This window comes from Oncorhynchus masou, chromosome 21, assembly GCF_036934945.1.
Source record: "Oncorhynchus masou masou isolate Uvic2021 chromosome 21, UVic_Omas_1.1, whole genome shotgun sequence".
NCBI classification, from domain to species: domain Eukaryota; kingdom Metazoa; phylum Chordata; class Actinopteri; order Salmoniformes; family Salmonidae; genus Oncorhynchus; species Oncorhynchus masou.
The window spans coordinates 42,747,294-42,771,633 of NC_088232.1; the positions used below are offsets into that span (position 1 = coordinate 42,747,294).

The following is a 24,340-nucleotide window of genomic DNA, read 5'->3' on the forward strand; positions in this document are numbered from 1 at the left end:
GCCAAACATATGTCTGTCCTTGTACTCTTGGATTTAAGTACTGCATTCAACACTGTTGACCATGATGTCCTTCTGGACAGACTGCAGATGTGGGTTGGCCTCTCCGGTCCAGTTCTAAATTGGTTTTGGACATATTAAACTGGTCAAGAGTTTTGTGTCACCCTTGGTGAACATAACTCAAAGGCAATATATATCACATGTGGCATTCCACAAGGTTTGATTTTGGGTCCGGTACTGTTCAGTTGATATATGTTACCCGTTCGCAGCATTATCAGAAAGAATAGCATTGATTTGCACTGCTACGCAGATGATAAACAACTTTGCATTTCTGTGTCGCCAGAGGATTTTAGCTCCACGGATAAATGATTAGACTATAGTAGTGAATAAAATACTTGGACATCTCACATCTTCCTCTAGCTAAATCAAGACAAGGCCGAGATACATATTGTTGGAGCCAAAGCACAGAGAGAGAATATAACAAAACCTATTCTCCCTCAGGAGACTGAGAAGATTTGGCATGGATCCTCAGGGCCTCAAAAGATTTTATAGCTGCACCATCGAGAGCATCCTGACGGGTTGCATCACTGCCTGGTATGGCAACTGCTCGGCCTCCACAGCAAGGCACTACAGAGGGTGGTGCATACGGCCCAGTACATCACTGGGGCCAAGCTTCCTGCCATTCAGGACCTCTATACCAGGCGGTGTCAGAGGACGGCCCTAAAAATCATCAAATACTCCAGCCACCCCAGTCATAGACTCTTTGCTACCGCACGGCAAGCGGTACTAGAGTACCAAGTCTAGGTCCAAGAGGCTCCTAAACAGCTTCTACCCCCAAGCCATAAAACTCCTGAACAGCTAATCCAATGGCTACCCAGACAAATGTGTGTGTGTGTACGGTACATGGCTGTGAGTGTGTGTGCCAGTCAGTCACACAGGGAGAGAATAAACAGCCCTGGGTTGTCTACTATACCCACAGCAACAGTCTGGACTGGGACACTGACACACACATCATGGAGTCTACTGAGCTGCACTGCTTTATTCTCACACACACAGATGCAAGCGCACACATAGATGCATGCTTACTCACGCATGTGCACACACACAGATGCATGCTTACTCACGCATGTGCACACACACACAGATGCAAGCGCACACAGATGCAAGCACACACACTCTTCAGAGAGGAAATGGCAGTGTTTTATCTTGGGACTTGAGCTCGAAGCCGTGACAGATCAGCCCCAAATCCAACACACGCACGCACGCACGCACACACGCACACACACACACACACACACACACACACTACCCCCCTACTTGTCCCTCTCTCTCTCTGTAAAGAGTTTTGTTGTGTTTGACACAGAGGGAGATGGAGCCTCTGTCTCAGCTTTCCTCTGTCTGAAGATCACCTCACAAACACACACACTACAGGTGCAGGGAGACAGATAGCCTTCTGTGCTGTCTTAACCTCACAGATCTATGTAACACACAAACACAGCTCTACCTAACACTCAAAAACAGCTCTACCTAACACACAAACACAGCTCTGCCCAACACTCAAAAACAGCTCTACCTAACACTCAAACACAGCTCTACCCAACACTCAAACACAGCTCTACCAACACTCAAACACAGCTCTACCCAACACTCAAACACAGCTCTACCTAACACTCAAACACAGCTCTACCCAACACTCAAGCACAGCTCTACCCAACACTCAAACACAGCTCTACCCAACACTCAAACACAGCTCTACCTAACACTCAAACACAGCTCTACCCAACACTCAAACACAGCTCTACCCAACACTCAAACACAGCTCTACCTAACACTCAAACACAGCTCTACCTAACACTCAAACACAGCTCTACCTAACACTCAAACACAGCTCTAGCTAACACTCAAACACAGCTCTACCTAACACTCAAACACAGCTCTAATACTGACAGTTCTAGCTGTAACAACTATGTACAACTTTGGTAATCTGACTCCGTTTAATCTCGATTAGAATGTAGATATTTGGTCATCTGACTCAGTTTAATCTTGATTATTAGATATTTCTGCATACTTCAACCACAGGCTAAATCCATTCTAACCAAACAGACACAGAAACAAAAACGTATTTTCATACACACAGACGGATGGACAGACAGACAGACATTACCTGATACTGCCCGTTGACTAGGTCTATGGTGATGGTCAGCCCTTGGTCCAAGTCCTCAGATCCAGTTAGTATGTTGGACACCCAGGCTGTACCCATGTCCTGGTCATTGATATAGCTGACAGGGTGAGCGTCCATGTTGAGCCTCAACACACGGTTATTAGTGGTGTCCTCCACCGCGTTGGGAATACAGTACCTAGACAGAGATGGGTTATGTTGCTGTTGTTGTTAGAGGGATACTGTGACGTGATGTGGATTTAGTTGTGATGCGGCTGTTGTTGTAGCTGTATTTTGTATATATGTTGTGCTGCAAGTGAGAATTAGTTTTGTGTTCACATACTTGGTTAAATAGAAGCTTATATAGTTAATACATCTGTATATCAATCAATCAATTCATCAATATACAGTACCTCTCCACTAGGGGGTGTACTCTGGGGTGACTGGGGGGGCAACGGCACTCTGACTGAGCGTGGAGGGTGGGCAGGAAGCCTGAATACACCTTCACTATCTCTCTGGAGTGGGAGACAATGGATCAGGTTGTGAGCCAGATGCACTATGATGTCAGGATCAGTCTCAAAAGATAATTCAGCAAAAGAAAACGTTATGAACTGCTGTATTAATATATAAGCCATTAAGCAGATACTTTTATCCAAAGCTACTTACATGCATGAATACATTTTACATGTGGGTGGCCCCAGGAATCAAACCCACGAACCTTGCGGTGTAAGCGCCATGCTCTACCAACTGAGCCATATTATACACATCACATCAAAAAGGGAATCATATGAAACATCCCTACTTTTCTCCCTCTTTCCCTCCCTCCCTCTCACCTGTTCGTCAGTGTGTTGGGATAAAATCTGAAGTCCTGCATCCTGCCCATGAATTGATTTGACCCTGGTGAGAAAGAAGAGAGGGATGTCAATGGTGTGTACTGACAACAGTCAGCTGGATCCATAGTGACAAGTGGACTAGCTTATCTTTCTCTTTATTCTCTAACCTCTTCGGGCTAGGGGGCAGTGTTTTCATGACCGGATGAAAAGCGTGCCCAAAGTAAACTGCCTGTTTCTCATGCCCAGAAGCTAGGATATGCATATCATTTGTAGATTTAGATAGAAACTTTGGAGGGTTTTCTAAAACTGTTAAAATCATGTCTGTGAGGATAACAGAACTTATTTGGCAGGACAAACCATCCAGGACAAAAAAAAATTGAGATCACTGTGTTTTCAATTGGTTTTCTATGGGGAACTAGATTTATGAGGCACCTGGTTGCAGTTCCTATGGCTTCCACTAGATGTCAACAGTCTTTAGAAAATGGTTGATGTTTTTCCTTTGAGAAATGAAGAGGTAGCCAAGTGTACTTTTTGTTTGGGGCGCGCAACCTGGAACTCGCTCCACTTTCATTTTATCTCCACATTATATTCCGTCTTAACTTTTATGGATTATTTCGTTTTAAAATACCTAAGGTTGGATTAGGAAAGTTGTTTGAAATGTTTGGACCAAGTTTACAGGTAACTTATTAGATACTTTTTAGTCATGTTGGGCGAGTTGGAACCAGTGTTTTTCTGAATCAAACCAGTGTTTTTCTGAATCAAACAAAATGAACATTTTGGGGATATAACAAAGCAATTTATTGAACAAAAGGACCATTTGTGATGTTTCTGGGACATATTGGAGTACCAACAGAAGATCTTCAAAGGGAAGGCATGAATTATATCCATTATTTCTGACTTTCGTGTCACGCCTGCTTGGTTGAAATATGATTTTCATGTGTTTGTATGATGGGATGCTGTCCTCAGATAATTGCATGGTCTGGTTTCGCCGTAAAGCCCTCGAACGTCTAGCCATAACAGTTAGCGGAACGTCTAGCCATAACAGTTAGCGGAACGTCTGGCCATAACAGTTAGCGGAATGTCTAGCCGTAACAGGTTTAAACATGATAAACCATAGAGACACACAGTTAACAGTCAGAGGAACCATAGAGACACACAGTTAACAATCAGAGGAACCATAGACACACACAATTAACAGTCAGAGGGACCATAGAGACACACAGTTAACAGTCAGATAAACCATAGAGACACACAGTTAACAGTCAGATAAACCATAGAGACACACAGTTAACAATCAGAGGAACCATAGACACACACAATTAACAGTCAGAGGGACCATAGAGACACACAGTTAACAGTCAGATAAACCATAGAGACACACAGTTAACAGTCAGATAAACCATAGAGACACACAGTTAACAGTCAGAGACACACAGTTACCAGTCAGAGAAACCATAGAGACACACAGTTAACAATCAGATAAACCATAGAGACACACAGTTAACAGTCAGATAAACCATAGAGACACACAGTTAACAGTCAGAGGAACCATAGAGACACACAGTTAACAATCAGATAAACCATAGAGACACACAGTTAACAGTCAGATAAACCATAGAGACACACAGTTAACAGTCAGAGGAACCATAGAGACACACAGTTAACAATCATATAAACCATAGAGACACACAGTTAACAGTCAGATAAACCATAGAGACACACAGTTAACAGTCAGAGGAACCATAGAGACACACAGTTAACAATCAGATAAACCATAGAGACACACAGTTAACAGTCAGAGAAACCATAGAGACACACAGTTAACAATCAGATAAACCATAGAGACACACAGTTAACAGTCAGAGGAAACATAGAGACACACAGTTAACAGTCAGAGGAAACATAGAGACACACAGTTAACAGTCAGAGGAACTATAGAGACACACAGTTAACAGTCAGAGGAACCATAGAGACAGGATGACTGCACCGTATTGAGGGGAGGATGTATGGGGTCATGTATCGCGAGATCTTGGCCAACAACCTCCTTCCATCAGTAAGAGCACTGAAGATGGGAGGTGGCTGGGTCTTCCAGCATGACAACAACCCGAAACACACAGCCAGGGCAACTAAGGAGTGACTCCGTAAGAAGCATCTCAAGGTCTCCAGACCTGAACCCAATAGAAAATCTTTGGAGGGAGCTGAAAGTCCGTATTGCCCAGCAACAGCCCCAAAACCTGAAGGATCTGGAGAAGGTCTGTATGGAGGAGTGGGCCAAAATCCCTGCTGCAGTGTGTGTAAACCTGGTCAAGAACTACAGGAAACGTATGATCTCTGTAATTGAAAAAAGGTTTCTGTACCAAATATTAAGTTCTGCTTTTCTGATGTATCAAATACTTATGTCATGCAATAAAATGCAAATGAAATACTTAAAATCATACAATGTGATTTTCTGGATTTTTGTTTTAGATTCCGTCTCTCACAGTTGAAGTGTACCTATGATAAAAATGACAGACCTCTACATGCTTTGTAAGTAGGAAAACCTACAAAATCGGCAGTGTATCAAATACTTATTCTCCCCACTGTACATGAATGTATAGTTAAAGTGACTATGCATATAAGATATGCAGAGAGTAGCAGCAGCGTAAAAAGAGGGGTGGGAGGGAGGCACACAATGCAAATAGTCCGGGTAGCCATTTGATTACCTGTTCAGGAGTCTTTTGGCTTGGGGTAAAAACCGTTGAGAAGCTTTTTGTCCCAGACTTGGCACTCCGGTACAGCTTGCCATGCGGTAGCGGAGAGAACAGTCTATGACTGGGGTGGCTGGGATATTTGACCATTTTTAGGGCCTTCCTCTAACACCGCCTGGTGTAGAGGTCCTGGATGGCAGGCAGCTTAGCGCCAGTGATGTACTGGGTAGTACGCACTACAATCTGTAGTGCCTTGCGGTCAGAGGCCGAGCAATTGCCGTACCAGGCAGTGATGCAACCAGTCAGGATGCTCTCGATGGTGCAGCTGTAGAACCTTTTGAGAATCTCAGGACACATGCCAAATCTTTTTAGTTTCCTGAGGGGGAATAGGCTTTGTCGTGCCCTCTTCACGACTGTCTTGGTGTGTTTGGACCATTCAAGTTTGTTGGTGATGTGGACACCAAGGAACTTGAGGCTCTCAACCTGCTCCACTACAACCCCGTTGATGAGAATGGGGGCTTGCTCGGTCCTCCTTTTCCTGTAGTCCACAATCATCTCCTTAGTCTTGGTTACGTTGAGGGATAGGTTGTTATTCTGGCACCACCCGGCCAGGTCTCTGACCTCCTCCCTATAGGCTGTCTCATCGTTGTCGGTGATCAGGCCTACCACTGTTTTGTCATCTGCAAACTTGATGATGGTGTTGGAGTCGTGCCTGGCCATGCAATCGTGGGTGAACAAGGAGTACAGGAGGGGACTGAGCACGCACCGCTGTAGAGCTCCAGTGTTGAGGATCAACATGGCAGATGTGTTGCTACCTACCCTCACCATCTGGGGGCGGCCCGTCAGGAAGTCCAGGATCCCGTTGCAGAGGGAAGTGCTTAGTCCCAGGATCCTTAACTTAGTGATGAGCTTAGAGGGTACTATGCGGATGAACGCTGAGCTGTAGTCAATGAAAAGCATTCTCACATAAGTGTTCCTTTTGTCCAGGTGGGAAAGGGCAGTGTGGAGTGCAATAGAGATTACATCATCTGTGGATCTGTTTGGGCGGTATGCAAATTGGAGTGGGTCAAGGGTTACTGGGATAATGGTGTTGATGTGAGCGATTACCAACCTTTCAAAGCACTTCATGGCTACGGACGTGAGTGCTACGGGTCTGTAGTCATTTAGGCAGGTTGCCTTTGTGTTCTTGGGCACAGGGACAATGGTGGTCTGCTTGAAACATGTTGGTATTACAGACACCTGCCAGTTGCTCAGCACATTCCCGGAGCACACATCCTGGTAATCCATTTGGCCTAGCAGCCTTGTGTATGTTGACCTGTTTAAAGGTCTTATACACGTCGGCTACGAAGAGTGTGATCAGACAGTCATCCGGAACAGCTGATGCTCTCATGCACGTCTCAGTGTTGGTTGCCTCGAAATGAGCAAATAAGTGATTTAGCTCGTCTGGTAGGCTCGTGTCACTGGGCAGCTCTCAGCTGTGCTTCCCTTTGTAGTCTGTAATAGTTTGCAAGCCCTACCACATTAGACGAGCATCGGAGCCGGTGTAGTATGATTCAATCTTAGCCCTGTATAGCAGGTTTTCTTGTAAGCTTCCGGGTTTGAAATCGGCAGCTCTACCCTTTAGCTCAGTGCGAATGTTGCCTGTAATCCATGGCTTCTGGTTGGGGTATGTACGTACAGTCACTGTGGGGACGACGTCCTCGATGCACTTATTGATAAAGCCAGTGACTGATGTGGTGTAGTCCTCAATGCCATCAGAATAATCCCGGAACATGTTCCAGTCTGTTCTAGCAAAACAGTCCTGTAGCTTAGCATCTGCTTCATCTGACCACTTTTTTATAGTCCGACTCACTAGTGCTTCCTGCTTTAATGTTTGCTTGAAAGCAGGAATCAGGAGGATAGAGTTGTGGTCGGATTTACCAAATCGGAGGGCGAGAGAGAGCTTTGTACGCGTCTCTGTGTGTGGAGTACAGGTGATCTAGAATTTATTTCCCCTCTGAATGAATATTTAACAAGTTGATAGAAATTTGGTAGAACTGATTTAAGTTTCCCTGCATTAACCTCTTGAAACTCTGGGGGCGCAATTTCATTTTTGGATGAAAAACGTTCCCGTTTTAAACAAGATATTTTGTCACAAAAAGATGCTCGACTATGCATATAATTGATAGCTTTGGAAAGAAAACACTCTGAATTTTCCAGAACTGCAAAGATATTGTCTGTGGGTGCCCTAGAACGGGAGCTACAGGCAAAACCAAGATGAAACGGCAACCAGGATATGAGCAGGATTTTTGAGGCTCTGTTTTCCATTGTCTCCTTATATGGCTGTGAATGCGAGAGGAATGAGCCTGCCCTATCTATCGTTTCCCCAAGGTGTCTGCAGCATTGTGACGTATTTGTAGGCATATCATTGGAAGATTGACCATAAGAGACTACATTTGCCAGGTGTCCGCCGTCGAAATTGGTGCGTCATCTTCAACTGCACGTCTTTTTTCAAGCGATTCACCGGAGAAAGGAGACTACCACGAACGACATATCAATGAAAAGATATGTGAAAAACACATTGAGGATTGATTCTAAACAGCGTTTGCCGTGTTTCAGTCGATATTATGGAGTTAATTTGGAAATCAGTTTGTTTTGATGACTGATATTATGGATGTTAATTTGGAAAACAGTTTGTAACGTCTTTTGAAAACATCCGACTTCAAAGAAATTTTTATTTGAATCCTTTTCTGGTTTTTTTGTTGGTACCCAAACGTGATGCGATTTCTCCTACACAAAGTTCACAATTTTGAAAATCTGAGATGCAGTGTTGTTAAGAAAAGAAAAGGCTAAGCTTGAGAGGTAGCACATTCATTTCATTTAATTTGCATTTTCATAAATAGTTAACGTTACGTTATGCTAATGAGCTTGAGGCTATAAATACAGGTTTTTTTCATATAGAAACAAAACGGAGCGATTTGTCCTACACAAATAATATTTTTTGAAAAACTGAACATTTGCTATCTAACTGAGTCTCCTCATTGAAAACATCTGAAGTTCTTCAAAGGTAAATGATTTTATTTGAATGATTTTCTTGTTTTTGTGAAAATGTTGCTGGCTGAATTCTAGGCTTATAGCTATGCTAGCTATCAACACTCTTACACAAATGCTTGTTTATCTATGGTTGAAAAGCATATTTTGAAAATCTGAGATGACAGTGTTGTTAACAAAAGTCTAAGCTTGAGAGCAAATATTTATTTCATTTCAATTGCGATTTTCATGAATAGTTAACGTTGCATTATGCTAATGAGCTTGAGGCTATAAATAGAATCGACGCAAGAAGTTAAGCCATTTTGCAACAACTTTGGAAGTATGCTTGGGGTCATTGTCAATTTAGAAGACCCATTTGCGACCAAGCTTTAACTTCCTGACTGATGTGTTGAGATGTTGCTTCAATATATCCACATAATTTTCCTACCTCATGATGCTATCTATTTTGTGAAGTGCACCAGTCCTGCCTGCAGCAAAGCACCCCCACAACATGATGCTGCCAACCCTGTGCTTCACAGTTGGGTTTATGTTCTTGTGCAATATACGACTGATTGTTGTCCTATGGACAGAGTCTCCCACCTCAGCTGTAGATCTCTGCAGTTCATCCAGAGTGATCATGGGCCTCTTGACTGCATCTCTGATCAGTCTTCTCCTTGTATGAGCTGAAAGTTTAGAGGGACGGCCAGGTCTTGGAGATTTGCAGTGGTCTGATACTCCTTCCATTTCAATATTATCGCTTGCACAGTGCTCCGTGGGATGTTTAAAGCTTGGGAAATCTTTTTGTATCCAAATCCAGCTTTAAACTTCTTCACAACAGTATCTCACACCTGCCTGGTGTGTTCCTTGTTCTTCATGATGCTCTCAGCGCTTTTAACGGACCTCTGAGACTATCACAGTGCAGGTGCATTTATACGGAGACTTGATTACACACAGGTGGATTGTATTTATCATCATTAGTCATTTAGGTCAACATTGGATCATTCAGAGATCCTCACTGAACTTCTGGAGAGAGTTTGCTGCACAGAAAGTAAAGGGGCTGAATAATTTTGCACGCCCAATTATTCAGTTTTTGATTTGTTAAAAAAGTTTGAAATATCCAATAAATGTCATTCCACTTCATGATTGTGTCCCACTTGTTGTTGATTCTTCACAAAAAATACAGTTTTATATCTTTATGTTTGAAGCCTGAAATGTGGCAAAAGGTCGCAAAGTTCAAGGGGGCCGAATACTTTCGCAAGGCACTGTATGTGAGAATGCTGTTCATCAACTACAGCTTGGCATTTAACACAATAGTACCCTCCAAGCTCGTCATCAAGCTCGAGACGCTGGGTCTCGACTGGGTACTGGACTTCCTGACGGGTCGCCCCCAGGTGGTGAGGGTAGGCAACAACATCTCCTCCCCGCTGATCCTCAACACTGGGGCCCCACAAGGGTGCGTTCTGAGCCCTCTCCTGTACTCCCTGTTCACCCACGACTGAGCGGCAACGCACGCCTCCAACTCAATCATCAAGTTTGCGGACGACACAACAGTGGTAAGCTTTGATTACCAACAACGACGAGACGGCCTACAGGGAGGAGGTGAGGGCCCTCGGAGTGTGGTGTCATGACAATAACCGCACACTCAACGTCAACAAAACTAAGGAGATGATTCTGTACTTCAGGAAACAGCAGAGGGAACACCTCCCTATCCACATCGATGGAACAGTAGTGGAGAGGGTAGTAAGTTTTAAGTTCCTCGGCATACACATCACAGACAAACTAAATTGGTCCACTCACACAGACAGCATCGTGAAGAAGGCGCAGCAGCGCCTCTTCAACCTCAGGAGGCTGAAGAAAATCGGCTTGTCACCAAAAACACTCACAAACTTCTACAGATGCACAATCGAGAGCCTCCTGGCGGGCTGTATCACCTCCTGGTACGGCAACTGCTCCGCCCACAACCGTAAGGCTCTCCAGAGGGTAGTGAGGTCTGCACAATGTATCACCGGGGGCAAACTACCTGCTCTCCAGGACACCTACACCACCCGATGTTACAGGAAGGCCATAAAGATCATTAAGGACAACACCCACCCGAGCCACTGCCTGTTCACCCCGCTATCATCCAGAAGGCGAGGTCAGTACAGGTGCATCAAAGCTGGGACCGAGAGACTGAAAAACAGCTTCTATCTCAAGGCCATCAGACTGTTAAACAGCCATCACTAACATTGAGTGGCTGCTGCCAACACACTGACTCAACTCCAGCCACTTCAATAATGGGAATTGATGGGAAAGGATGTAAAATATATCACTAGCCACTTTAAACAATGCTACCTAATATAATGTTTACATTCCCTACATTATTCATCTCATATGTATACGTATATACTGTACTCTATCATCTACTGCATCCTTATGTAATACATGTATCACTAGCCACTTTAACTATGCCACTTTGTTTCCATACTCATCTCATATGTATATACTGTATTCGATACCATCTACTGTATCTTGCCTATGCTGCTCTGCACCATCACTCATTCATATCTTTATGTACATATTCTTTATCCCCTTACACTGTGTATAAGATATTAGTTTTGGAACTGTTAGTTAGATTACTTGTTGGTTATTACTGCATTGTCGGAACTAGAAGCACAAGCATTTCGCTACACTCGCATTAACATCTGCTAACCATGTGTATGTGACAAATAAAATTTGATTTGATTTGATTTCTAGTGGGGGGATGTAGCACACAGAGGACATTATCCTCTGTTGAGATCATTTCCTTTTGAATTTCTAGCCAAATGTAAAATGTTCCTGTTTTGATGAATTTAATAGAGTGAGTTAGGTCTGCTCTATACCAAATCAGCATACCTCCTGAGTCCCTTCCCTGTTTCACACCTGGTAGTTTGGTGGATGGGACTACCAGCTCTCTGTAACCTAGAGGGCAACCAGTGGGTCGATCTCTATACCTCTCCTCCATCTCCATCTCCTCTCTGTCTCTCTCTCTGTCATGTCTTGTTATGTCTGTTCCTGTCCTTTCTCTTCACTCTGTCTCTCTCTGCTGGTCTTTTTAGGTTACCTTCTCTGTCTCTCATTCTTCAGCTGTTCTACATCTCCCCTAACTAGCTCATTCACTCTTTCACACCTGTTCTCTCTTCCCCCTCTGATTAGGTCTCTATTTCTCTCTGTTCCTGCTACTTTCAGTGTCTGATTCTTGTTTGTGTTTTTGATGCCAGAAGCAAGCTGTCGTCGCGTTTGCTTCCACCTTGTCCTATCCTGTCGGAGTCTGCCTGGCAGGTGCATCCTGCATTATACTAACGTTCTTTTTGTTCCATTGACTACGTTGGAAGAGGATTTATGCCATTCCTGTTTTTTCATTAAAGAACTCTGTTTTCTGTTAAAACCGCTTTTGGGTCTTCACTCAAGTACATAACAGAAGAATCAGACCAAGAATGGACCCAGCGGCTCCGGACCCTTTTCACTCCGCCGTCGAGATCCAGGGAGCGATGCTAGGCAGACACGAGGAGGAATTGTCTGCTGCTCGACATGCCGTTGAGACCCTGGCCGTCCAAGTCTCCGACCTCACAAGACAGGTTCACCAACTCCACCTCGATCCACCCCACTTCCAGGGTTTCCGAGTCTCCGGAGCCCAGGATCAACAACCCGCCGTGTTACTCTGGGGAGCCCACTGAGTGCCGCTCATTCCTCACTCAGTGTGATGTGGTGTTCTCTCTCCAGCCCAACACTTACTCCAGGAGCGCAGCCCGCATCGCCTACGTCATTTCTCTCCTTACCGGACGGGCGCGTGAGTGGGGCACGGCAGTCTGGGAGGCGAGGGCTGAGTGTATTAACCAGTATCAGGACTTTAAGGAGGAGATGATACGGGTTTTTGACCGTTCTGTTTTTGGGAGGAGGCTTCCAGGGCCCTGTCTTCCCTATGTCAGGGGAATCGATCCATAACGGATTATTCTATTGAGTTTCGCACTCTCGCTGCCTCAAGTGACTGGAACGAGCCGGCTTTTGCTCGCTCGTTTTCTGGAGGGTCTCCTCGTCGAGGTTAAGGATGAGATCCTCTCCCGGGAGGTTCCTTCCAGTCTGGACTCCTTAATAGCTCTCGCTATTCGCATAGAGCGACGGTTTGATCTTCGTCGCCGAGCTCGTGGAAAGGAGCTCGCGTTCTCCGTTGCTCCCCTCTCCACATCACTGCCACCTGCCGCATCACTGCCACCCTCCTCCGCCGGCTCGGATGCTGAGCCTATGCAGCTGGGGGGTATCCGCATCTCGGCCAAGGAGAAGGAACGGAGAATCACCAATCGCCTCTGTCTCTACTGCGGCTCCGCTGGTCATTTTGTCACCTCATGTCCAGTAAAAGCCAGAGCTCATCAGTAAGAGGAGGGCTACTGGTGAGCGCAACTACTCAGGCCTCTCCTTCTGGATCACGCACTACCTTTCCGGTCCATCTCCGCTGGCCCGGTTCATCTGCTTCCTGCAGTGCCTTGATAGACTCTGGGGCGGAGGGCTGTTTTATGGACGAGACCTGGGCTCGGGAACATGACATTCCTCTCAGACAGTTAGGGAGCCCACGGCCTTGTTCGCTTTAGATGGTAGTTCTCTCCCCAAGATTCAGCGTGAGACGCTGCCTTTAACCCTCACTGTCTCTGGTAATCATAGCGAAACCATTTCTTTTTTAATTTTTCGTTCACCTTTTACACCTGTTGTTTTGGGTCATCCCTGGCTAGTGCGCCATAACCCTTCTATTAATTGGTCTAGTAATACTATCCTATCCTGGAATGTTTCTTGTCATGTGACCTGTTTAATGTCTGCTATCCCTCCTGTTTCCTCTGTCTCTTCTTCACAGGAGGAGCCTGGCGATTTGACAGGGGTGCCGGAGGAGTATCACGATCTGCGCACGGTGTTCAGTCGTTCCAAGGCCACTTCTCTCCCTCCACACACCGGTCGTATGACTGTAGTATTGATCTCCTTCCGGGAACTACTCCCCCGGGGTAGATTATACTCTCTGTCGGCTCCCGAACGTAAGGCTCTCGAGGATTATTTGTCGGTTTCGCTCGACGCCGGTACCATAGTCTCCTCCTCCTCTCCCGCCGGGCGGTTTTTTTTTGTTCAGAAGAAGGACGGGTCCCTGCGCCCATGCGTGGATTATCGAGGGCTGAATGACATAACAGTTAAGAATCGTTATCCGCTTCCTCTTATGTCTTCAGCCTTCGAGATCCTGCAGGGAGCCAGGTTTTTCACCAAATTGGACCTTCGTAACGCCTACCATCTCGTGCGCATCAGGGAGGGGGACGAGTGGAAGACGGCGTTTAACACTCCGTTAGGGCACTTTGAATACCGGGTTCTTCCTTTCGGCCTCGTTAACGCTCCAGCTGTCTTTCAGGCACTAGTTAACGACGTCCTGAGAGACATGCTGAACATTTTTGTTTTCGTTTACATGGACGATATCCTGATTTTTTCACCGTCTCTCTCGATTCATGTTCAGCACGTGCGACGCGTCCTCCAGCGCCTTTTGGAGAACTGTCTTTATGTGAAGGCTGAGAAGTGCATTTTCATGCCGCCTCTGTCCCTTTTCTCGGTTCCGTTATTTCCGCTGAGGGCATTAAGATGGATCCCGCTAAGGTCCAGGCTGTCATTGATTGGCCCGTTCCTAAGTCACGCGTCGAGCTGCAGCGCTTTCTGGGCTTCGCTAATTTCTATCGTCGTTTCATCCGTAATTTCGGTCAGGTGGCAGCTCCCCTCACAGCCCTTACTTCTGTTAAGACGTGCTTTAAGTGGTCCGTTTCCGCCCAGGGAGCTTTTGATCTTCTTAAGAATCGTTTTACATCCGCTCCTATTCTTGTTACACCTGACATCTCTAGACAGTTTGTTGTTGAGGTTGACGCGTCAGAGGTGGGCGTGGGAGCCATTCTTTCTCAGCGCTCTCTCTCTGACGGCAAGGTCCATCCTTGCGCGTTTTTCTCTCATCGCTTATCGCCGTCAGAACGTAACTATGATGTTGGTAATCGCGAACTGCTCGCCATCCGCTTAGCCCTAGGCGAATGGCGACAGTGGAGGGCGACCGTTCCTTTTGTCGTTTGGACTGACCATAGGAACCTTGAGTACATCCGTTCAGCCAAACGACTTAATGCGCGTCAGGCTCGTTGGGCTCTGTTTTTCGCTCGTTTCGAGTTTGTTATTTCTTATCGTCCGGGCTCAAAAAACACCAAGCCTGATGCTTTATCTCGTCTCTTCAGTTCTTCTGAGGTCTCCACCGACCCCGAGGGATTCTCCCTGACGGGCGTGTTGTCGGGTTGACTGTCTGGGGAATTGAGAGGCAGGTAAAGCAAGCACTCGCTCACACTCCGTCGCCGCGAGCTTGTCCTAGGAACCTTCTGTTCGTTCCCGTTCCTACTCGTCCGGCCGTTCTTCAGTGGGCCCACTCTGCCAAGTTAGCCGGCCACCCCGGCGTTCGGGCTACGCTCGCTTCCATTCGCCAGCGTTTCTGGTGGCCCACTCGGGAACGTGACGCGCGTCGATTTGTCGCCGCTTGTTCGGTCTGCGCGCAGACTAAATCTGGGAACTCTCCTCCTGCCGGCCGTCTCAGACCGCTTCCCATTCCCTCTCGACCGTGGTCTCACATCGCTTTAGATTTTATCACCGGACTGCCTTCATCAGCGGGGAAGACTGTTATTCTTACGGTTGTCGATAGATTCTCTAAGGCGGCTCATTTCATTCCTCTCGATAAGCTCCCTTCTGCTAAGGAGACGGCTCAGATCATTATCGAGAATGTTTTCCGAATTCATGGCCTTCCGTCTGACGTCGTTTCCGACAGAGGCCCGCAGTTCACGTCTCAATTTTGGAGGGAGTTTTGCCGTTTGATTGGGGCTTCCGTCAGTCTCTCGTCCGGCTTTCATCCCCAGTCTAACGGTCAAGCCGAACGGGCCAATCAGACTGTTGGTCGCATTTTACGCAGTCTTTCTTTTCGTAACCCTGCGTCTTGGTCAGAACAGCTCCCCTGGGCAGAGTACGCCCACAACTCGCTTCCCTCGTCTGCTACCGGTCTATCCCCTTTTCAGTGTAGCCTCGGGTACCAGCCTCCGCTGTTCTCATCTCAGCTTGCCGAGTCCTGCGTCCCCTCCGCTCAGGCTTTTGTCCAGCGTTGCGAGCGCACCTGGAAGGGGTCAGGTCGGCACTTTGCCGTAATAGGGCGCAGACTGTGAGGGCCGCTAATAAGCGTAGGACCAAGAGTCCTAGATATTGTTGCGGTCAGAGAGTATGGCTCTCCACTCAGAACCTTCCCCTTAAGACAGCTTCTCGCAAGTTGGCCCCGCGGTTCATTGGTCCGTTCCGTATTTCTCAGGTCATTAATCCTGTCGCAGTGCGACTTCTTCTCCGCTATCTTCGTCGCGTTCACCCGGTCTTCCATGTCTCCTGTGTTAAGCCCGTTCTTCGCGCCCCCGCTCGTCCCTCCCCCCATCCTTGTCGAGGCGCACCCATCTACAGGGTTCGTAAGATTTTGGACATGCGCCCTCGGGGCCGTGGTCATCAGTACCTAGTGGATTGGGAGGGGTACGGTCCTGAGGAGAGGAGTTGGGTTCCCTCTCGGGACGTGCTGGACCGTTCGCTGATCGATGATTTCCTCCGTTGCCGCCAGGTTTCCTCCTCGAGTGCGCCAGGAGGCGCTCGGTGAGTGGGGGGGTACTGTCATGTCTTGTTATGTCTGTTCCTGTCCTTTCTCTTCACTCTGTCTCTCTCTGCTGGTCTTTTTAGGTTACCTTCTCTGTCTCTCATTCTTCAGCTGTTCTACATCTCCCCTAACTAGCTCATTCACTCTTTCACACCTGTTCTCTCTTCCCCCTCTGATTAGGTCTCTATTTCTCTCTCTGTTCCTGCTACTTTCAGTGTCTGATTCTTGTTTGTGTTTTTGATGCCAGAAGCAAGCTGTCGTCGCGTTTGCTTCCACCTTGTCCTATCCTGTCGGAGTCTGCCTGGCAGGTGCATCCTGCATTATACTAACGTTCTTTTTGTTCCATTGACTACGTTGGAAGAGGATTTATGCCATTCCTGTTTTTTCATTAAAGAACTCTGTTTTCTGTTAAAACCGCTTTTGGGTCTTCACTCAAGTACATAACACTCTCCCCCTATCTATTCTCGCTCTCTCTCTCTGTGCCATAATCACTTGTCGGTTTTTCAGAGAAGACAGAATGACATGTGGACTTAGGCTCTGTCCATACTTTCAGACTCGAGACAACTCTGTTTCATCAGCTACTGTATGTTTCAACTGAAGCCTTGGCTACTAACAGAAACACTGAACACACATGAGGACCTTATGTGCTGTAAAGTGGGTTCCCTTATAAATCATGTCTCTCATTATCCGTGGTGAAACAGTGGCAGACTGTGTGTACTGTAGTCTGTTGGCAGTGGGAGGAGAGCTGTACATCTGAGAGGGTTCACCATCAGGACGAGAATCCAAACACATGGAGGGAATTTGAGCGAGACGAAGACCACAGGAGACAAACTTTGCCTGCCTTTTCCCTGTCCAGCTAAGCGTCTTGTCTTCCTCTGCCGCACAAATTGTCTTTCCCTGCCAAGCTAACTTCTCTATTGTTCCACACCTGTCACAACTAGAGCTAACATCTCCTAGCGTCAGAAGGCCTGTCATCTTTATCTGTGTGTGTATGGGTGTCTGAGGAGGGACTGTGTGTGTGTGTGTGTGTGTGTGTGTGTGTGTGTGTGTGTGTGTGTGTGTGTGTGTGTGTGTGTGTGTGTGTGTGTGTGTGTGTGTGTGTGTGTGTGTGTGTGTGTGTGTGTGTGTGTGTGTGTGTGTGTGTGTGTAGAGATGAGATGTAGACAGGATATAGGATGGAGAAGAGCAGCTCTAAAGGCCCAGGGTTTTGGATGCGGGCTTCTTAAGCATGTGGAAACAGCATTAGGCATACTGAAACACAGAGCAGTGTTGCTTTGATGATGGCGGGATACCTTTTTCTCTCTCTCTCCTCTTCTCTTTTTCCCCTCTCTCTTCTCTTTTGTCTTCTCTTACTCCTTTTCCAGATCCTTTGTCATTTTTTATTTTCTAATTTCTACACTTCCACCATTTCTGAGTGATCGTAATACCCCAATCCCTGTCATGGCAAGCGAACCAGAGCTGAAGGAGTTAAATGTTTAATTACATTCAGAATAGGGAGTGGGAGAACAGCTAAGAAGAGAGAGGAATACAGGGTCCATATTCATGAAGCGTCTCACAGTAGGAATGCTGATTTCGGATCAGGTTTGCCTTTTATATAATAAAGGATGGACTAGGAGGACTTGATCCTAGATCAGCACTTCTCTCGTACTCTGAGACGCTCTATAAATATGAGCCTTGATGTCTTACTCTGTACGTATCCATCTAAGGAGAAGATTCCCACTGATAATTGATAATTGAAAGGGTTGTCCATGACGAGGATCCATCCTAGCATCTACCTTTGGTCTTTGGGGCAGTAGACCAAAATATCTTGGTCGTCCAAAAGTCGTCTGTTCTTTCGAGTAATCGATTGGTGTAAATTTTAAAACGTGAATTTTTCCATCTATAGACACACCCTATGTGTTTTAATAAAGTCAACTATATTCATTGAGCTTGTCTGACACTTTCACCACACGGTTTGATGAAATAAAACACAAATGACTCAAGAAGGAGAGCAAGAGATCAAGATAACCAGAAGAGAAAAACCTTAACCTGACCGGACCATCCTCCTCCCGCTCCTACTGGCTTTCGTAGATTATGCCATTACTCTCCTGAAGTAGCCAGTAATTGGGTACACGAGGAGTTGGCAACCTTTCTCATGTGGAATTCCGATTTATCTTAGCATTTCTACTGATCTGTGTGCCAGTTATGGTTTTCATTTGCACATTTTTGTGGAACAGTTCTATTGCATTTATATAATAATGTATTTTGCCATTGCCAACTATGTAAAAATAGCCTACATAAAGCAAACAAATAAAAACACTGCAGCCTGCAGGTTGAAAATATCCTGATCAAAATAAATATCCTATAAATCACATTGGCTACACTGTTCCCTGGTCAGCATCTACGGCACAGATCAGTGTGGGTGAACAATACTGCTGACCACTAATAAGATCCAATAATGGGCTGATCAAATGCTATCTGAGTGTAAATCACTGTTCAATAACAGATGAGCAGTATGACAGTGTAGCTGAAACCATTGATCATTACTTTACACTAGAGCAGTGGTCCCCAACCAGAGTCCAGATCACTTTCGTAGTCAAAAAGCAAGCCGAGATCTAGTTGGTGTAGCACTTGAGAGGCACAGCTGAGCATACATTTAAACAATTAACAAGTCATTTGCTTTTTTATTTTACTGGACTGATGGTGCCTGCATCTGTCATGGAGCTTTCAGCACAACTGGGAACTCGGGGAAAAACGAGGTCAAATCATGATGTCAGTCATCTCCAGGCCGAACAGTCGGAGCTCTAGAAAGATTTTCCCAGTTGGAATTCCGAGTTGGATGACCGTTCAAATGGATTTTTGCCAGTCGGATCTCGTTTTTATTGTAGATCACAATGGCCTTGAACGCACTGAAGTCGGAAGGCTGAGATTTCCGAGTTCACAGTTTTTTTGAACACATCATTTAGTCACAACGGAGGGAGCGAGAGAGCAGCAGAGGGTCTGCCTCTCATGGTCCCTGCTCTCTCCTTCTTTTCCTCCAGTGAGACTCACCAGAGAGAGGGGACACCATTTTCCACCTGATGGCAAAACTCCAGTCGCACCGCATCTGTCTCATGTACAAATTCATGTTATTCCTATGACCAGAGATATTAAAATAGACCCGACCTGCTAATAACAATACAAACACAGGGCTATCCATACACTTTCCTACTCATTCATTGCAACTGAAGTGCAAGTGGAAGTAGGGAGAAGCATGTTTTATGTTTTGTAATAGTGTTGAATAAAAACAGTGTTGACAGTGCTCAAACAGCAGCAGCTCTTCACTGTATTCTTTGACAGACTGGCTCTGGTCATGTTTTTTTAAATGATGAAATCTCATGTAGGCTCCTATCAAACTTTGCTGTGGCCAGGGTCGTGGAAGCTGTAGTGTGATTTCAGTGATTTGAGCTATCCGATTGGCCAGCGCAGTGGGCAAACTCAATTCAGCCACAGATCTCCCAGGTAGGCAGGGTTTTGCCTTTCAAACAAATGAAATGGTTCAAAATGGAACACTTTGCCTTCCTGGTGTGCAGGGCTTCTGAATCAGGTGCAAGACTTCATCATTGGCTTTTCTACAGAAATGTTTGATGATCGACTAGGAATGCCTTGAAGATTGACCAGTCGATCAGTCGGTGACCAGCGCACTAAAGATTTAATTCTCTGTTGTCAATCATTTTCAGTGTGTTTCTATTGACCCTGATGGAGGCTGTAAAGGAAATACCTGACACAATTGATCATATTCACTTCAAAACACTTTCTTGTGTGATTCTTAGCTCATAACCCCTCTGGGTGTGTCTATCTATGTCCTAGATTGCATGGATCTACCTTAATGTTGCAATTTGTTCCTACAACCATGTATTTCCATGGTATTTTCCTAGGCAGGTGTACATACCATGTACTATAAGTAATGTATATATGCATCATGTGTTATCTTGTTGTTACCGTTAGAGCTCAGTCCGACTCTCATGGTACTGTCCATTCTGATGTCAGAGATGGGTGAGGTCAGAGGTTGAGTGTCAAAGGGCGTGCCGTCCTCCTCCAGTCCATCCAGGAAGAGACTGACGCTTTTGCCATGCACCTGTGGACCAATTAGAATGCACAATTACTCTGTGGATCAAACATAACTCCATGTTACTTTGTCCTTGACACTGTACATGACTTTATTCTGTGCTTGACACTGTACATGACTTTATTCTGTCCTTGACCATGTACATGACTTTATTCTGTCCTTGACACTGTACATTACTTTATTCTGTCCTTGACACATTTTAATTCAGTTTTATACAGTGAAGTTTTAAAAAGTTAAAATTTCAATGACAAAGTTTAAACCATCTCCTGTTCCTTGTCCTGATACAAGCTTTATAAGGAGTATCTAACAGTGTGGGGATCCTGTCCCTGAATGAGAGTAAGATGTATAGCCCAGCAGCCTTTAGGATTCAGTCTGAGTGAATTATACACAGTGATAATCTTCCAGTTTATTTTCCTACCAGAAACCCCCTCATTCTAAAACCTCAGCCACAAATGAGCTTCCTGTTGACCAAAACCACTCTTCACCCGAGCCATGAATATTAAAACACAAACACAGTCAAAGCAACTGCTTCCATTCAGATCAAAACTCCAGAGAAATATGTTCATAGACCTTAGAAAACTTCAACGTCCCCCTCTCTTCTCTCTTTCTCCCCTCTCTCTCAAAATGTTTGTCTATCCCCCTCTCCCACTCTTGCTGTGTCTGGCTAGCATGCTCTGTGGTAGCACAGATAAAACCACTCTCTCTTTTCTAACACATTCCCCCTCTCTCTCAAGTGTTTTCTATCCGCCTCTTCTCTCCTCGCTTCTTTAGAGGAGTTGAAAAAGGTGCAGGGGAAATAAGTCTGGCCCAAAAAGTCTTTGTGGATGAAGGCAAGGCGGCACTCGGCTCGACTCAACAACTGTCTGTCTGGAAGATACTTAAGACTTGCACTTTCATGACGGCTGATTGAAGACTGCGGAGACGGCGAGAGAGACGGAAAGACGGAGAAATAGAAGGACGTAGAGAGAAGGCCGCTCTTGGAATCTGTAACCAGCCAATGGCATGCGTGGAGATCTGAAGAGTTGTCATGGTGATGTAAATGAATTGGGAAGAGCTTCATCCTGCTTAGCGCCACGCGCCCCTTTGAAACTCCGAACTCCTTTGTTCGTTTTAGAAAATGTTTTTTTTTCTCTTCTTGTTTTTTTTTTACCTCTTTGCTGCCTTCGTTCTTTTTTCAACTACTGTTGCTTCAAGAGACCCTCGAGTTTCTTCTTCTTCTTTCCCCCACTTCTATTTCTCACCTGTCCCATTGACAGCAGGTGCTATAGAGAGCGGCCCAGATTAACACCTGTCTATCACCTGCCTCCTACCTGTCTTTCTTACCTGTCCTCTCTCTCAGCTGTAAGCTATCTGCCTCTCTCACCTTTCTCTCACTCACGTCATCTCTCACAGCCAGTCCATTGAATGTAGCTGTGCAGTAGAACAGTGTGTTTTACAGGCCCAGATTAACCCAAGGCCTGGCCAGTGGCAGTGGAAAGCTTTTAATGACTCACTGAGCACCGATCACTGGAAACTGGCAAATAAACAGCTTTAAAAGCTCTCCGCTTTCAGTGTGTGTTTGTGTGTAAGTGTATGTGTGTACATTTTGTGTGTGTGTGTATGTATGGGTGTGGGTCCTGTGTGGCTCAGTCGTTGCAACGCCAAGCGTCGTGGGTTCGATTCCCGCAGGGACCACCCATATGTGTGGCCCCAGCCGACTTGTAAGTCGCTTTGGACAAAAGCGTCTGCTAAATGGGATATATTATTATTATTATATTTTGTGTATGTGTATGTATGGGTGTGTGTATGTGTGTGTGTGTGTGTGTGTGTGTGTGGTAGAACGTCCCATTGTCTGACCTGTCCCTCTGACCCATTAGTTTATCTGCTGATGTAACAAGGCTGGGTTGGGAGTCAGGTATCTGCTGTGGAATGTGATCTGGGACGGGCGGGCGGACGGATAGACAGACAGATGTAGGGACAGAGCATAGCGAGAGAGAGGGAGAGAGAGAGAGAGAGAGAGACAGAGAGAGAGATAGAGAGAGACAGAGAGACAGAAAGAGAGACAGAGAGAGAGAGAGACAGAAAGACACAGAGAGAGAGAGAGAGAGAGAGAGAGAGAGAGAGAGAGAGAGAGAGAGAGACAGAGAGACAGAAAGAGAGACAGAGAGAGAGAGAGACAGAAAGACAGAGAGAGAGAGAGAGAGAGAGAGACAGAGAGAGATAGAGAGAGACAGAGAGACAGAAAGAGAGACAGAGAGAGAGAGAGACAGAAAGACACAGAGAGAGAGAGAGAGAGAGAGATATCGAGGTAGTAATAAGCTGAGTCTTTATGTCAGTGTGAATGATAAGGCTGTTCCTGTTGTGTGAATCTGTTTTAGAGTCATTTCCCAGTTAGCTCTCTGTGATTTTGTATGGACTACCTTTACAAATATTATAGGCCTTTATAAAGGTTGCAAAATTCCTGTAACTTTCTCAAATTCCCAGGTTTTCCCAGGTATTCCCTCTGTTGTGTCTTTACTATCATTAACTGAAGACTTGTAGTTTTTATCAAAGATTCTCTGTAATTAGTATTGCGCGATCAACTGATTAATCACGTAACTAATTAACTAGGAAGTAGGGGCACCAAGGAAAAATATTCAGATTACAAAGTTATCATTTCCTAAAATAACTTTTCAGATATTTTATCTGATCAATTAGTCTTTGAATTAATGAATTATTTACTGTACCTCACGTTAGTCTCATTCCAAACTTCGTAAATTGTTGGTTATCTGCACGAACCCAGTCTTCACCATGAGTCATCCATACATCAATTGTCTTAAATCATTTATTTATTACTAACTAAGTTATTCACAGACATACATAAACAAACAAACAAACAAGATTAAATGTGGTTACATGAAATGATAGGAGATTGCGCCCTAGTGGGCTAAACCGGCATGGCGGCTTGTTAGACAAAAGGGGAAGTGGGGGTCGACTTAGAAGTCACTACAGAGTGATAATTATAACAATTTAAATGCTAATCCTTTACACATGAACGCTCACTCATTGCAATAAATATATAAATTTACGCTCAGTGTGTCGTCTTGATCGCTGGTGAAAAGTTCGTAGAATTGTCTTTCGTAGAATTGTCCGTCTCTCTTCCTCTCTCTCTCGGTCTTGGTTAGAGGGGATCGTTCAAAGTGACATTCGTTATAGAATGGATGTTTCAGCGGTTGTCGTTCTTCGCGTTCAATGATACCGAATTCCTAGCTGCAGACTAGCAATTAGTATCAAAGACTTGTTCTTATTCTGTCGGTATCGATAGTCTAAGAGTTTATCTACGTGGTATGGTTAAAAGATTCAGCAATGGTCTACAACCTTTGTCCTCCGAATGGAGAAAAACATGGTCTGCAACCGTTAGCCATCTCGTAATTGAGGTAAGCTAGGTCTGCTGATAATTTCTCAAAGTTGGGTTTTATTCGGAATTGCAGAAAAGGGGCTGTCCAAGCAGGCCTGACCCTAACTGGGTTTAGGGCGGTCCTCTGATTTAGTTCAAATCGAAAGAGAATTGTATTTTTCTTCATTAAACATTCCAAAATCATATTACACAATTATACAAACAGTATCATACTCACTCATTCATCTTATACAACAATTAGATGTAAACCTCATATCTGAGGCTATTATATAAACAGCGTTATGGTCATGTGGCCACACCGTCTCCCATGAGCTTCCCCAAGTTGTGAGAAACGGACCAATTCGTAGCTGGATTCTTCACCGATCTTTTATACTTTCTCCGGAACATGAAATTTGTTCATATCTCAAGTTCTGTGAGGTGGAAGGATTTCCTTTGTTCTCCATGAAAATCTACTCTCTCTATACCGTGTGTCCATGAGGAGATCCTCAGGAATTTACGACGTCTCTCTGACC

The 24,340-nt window shown here is 45.3% G+C and overlaps 1 protein-coding gene across 1 annotated transcript in view; it reads right to left on the reverse strand.

Moving 5' to 3' along the window:
• The window catches only part of LOC135507509 (usherin-like), a 474,271-nt gene that overhangs the window by 418,247 nt on the left and 31,684 nt on the right, over positions 1 to 24,340 (reverse strand). The window contains 4 exon segments of the mRNA XM_064927019.1: positions 2,162 to 2,354; positions 2,569 to 2,670; positions 2,989 to 3,052; positions 20,326 to 20,461. Coding sequence (XP_064783091.1) covers positions 2,162 to 2,354; positions 2,569 to 2,670; positions 2,989 to 3,052; positions 20,326 to 20,461 — 495 coding nt within the window.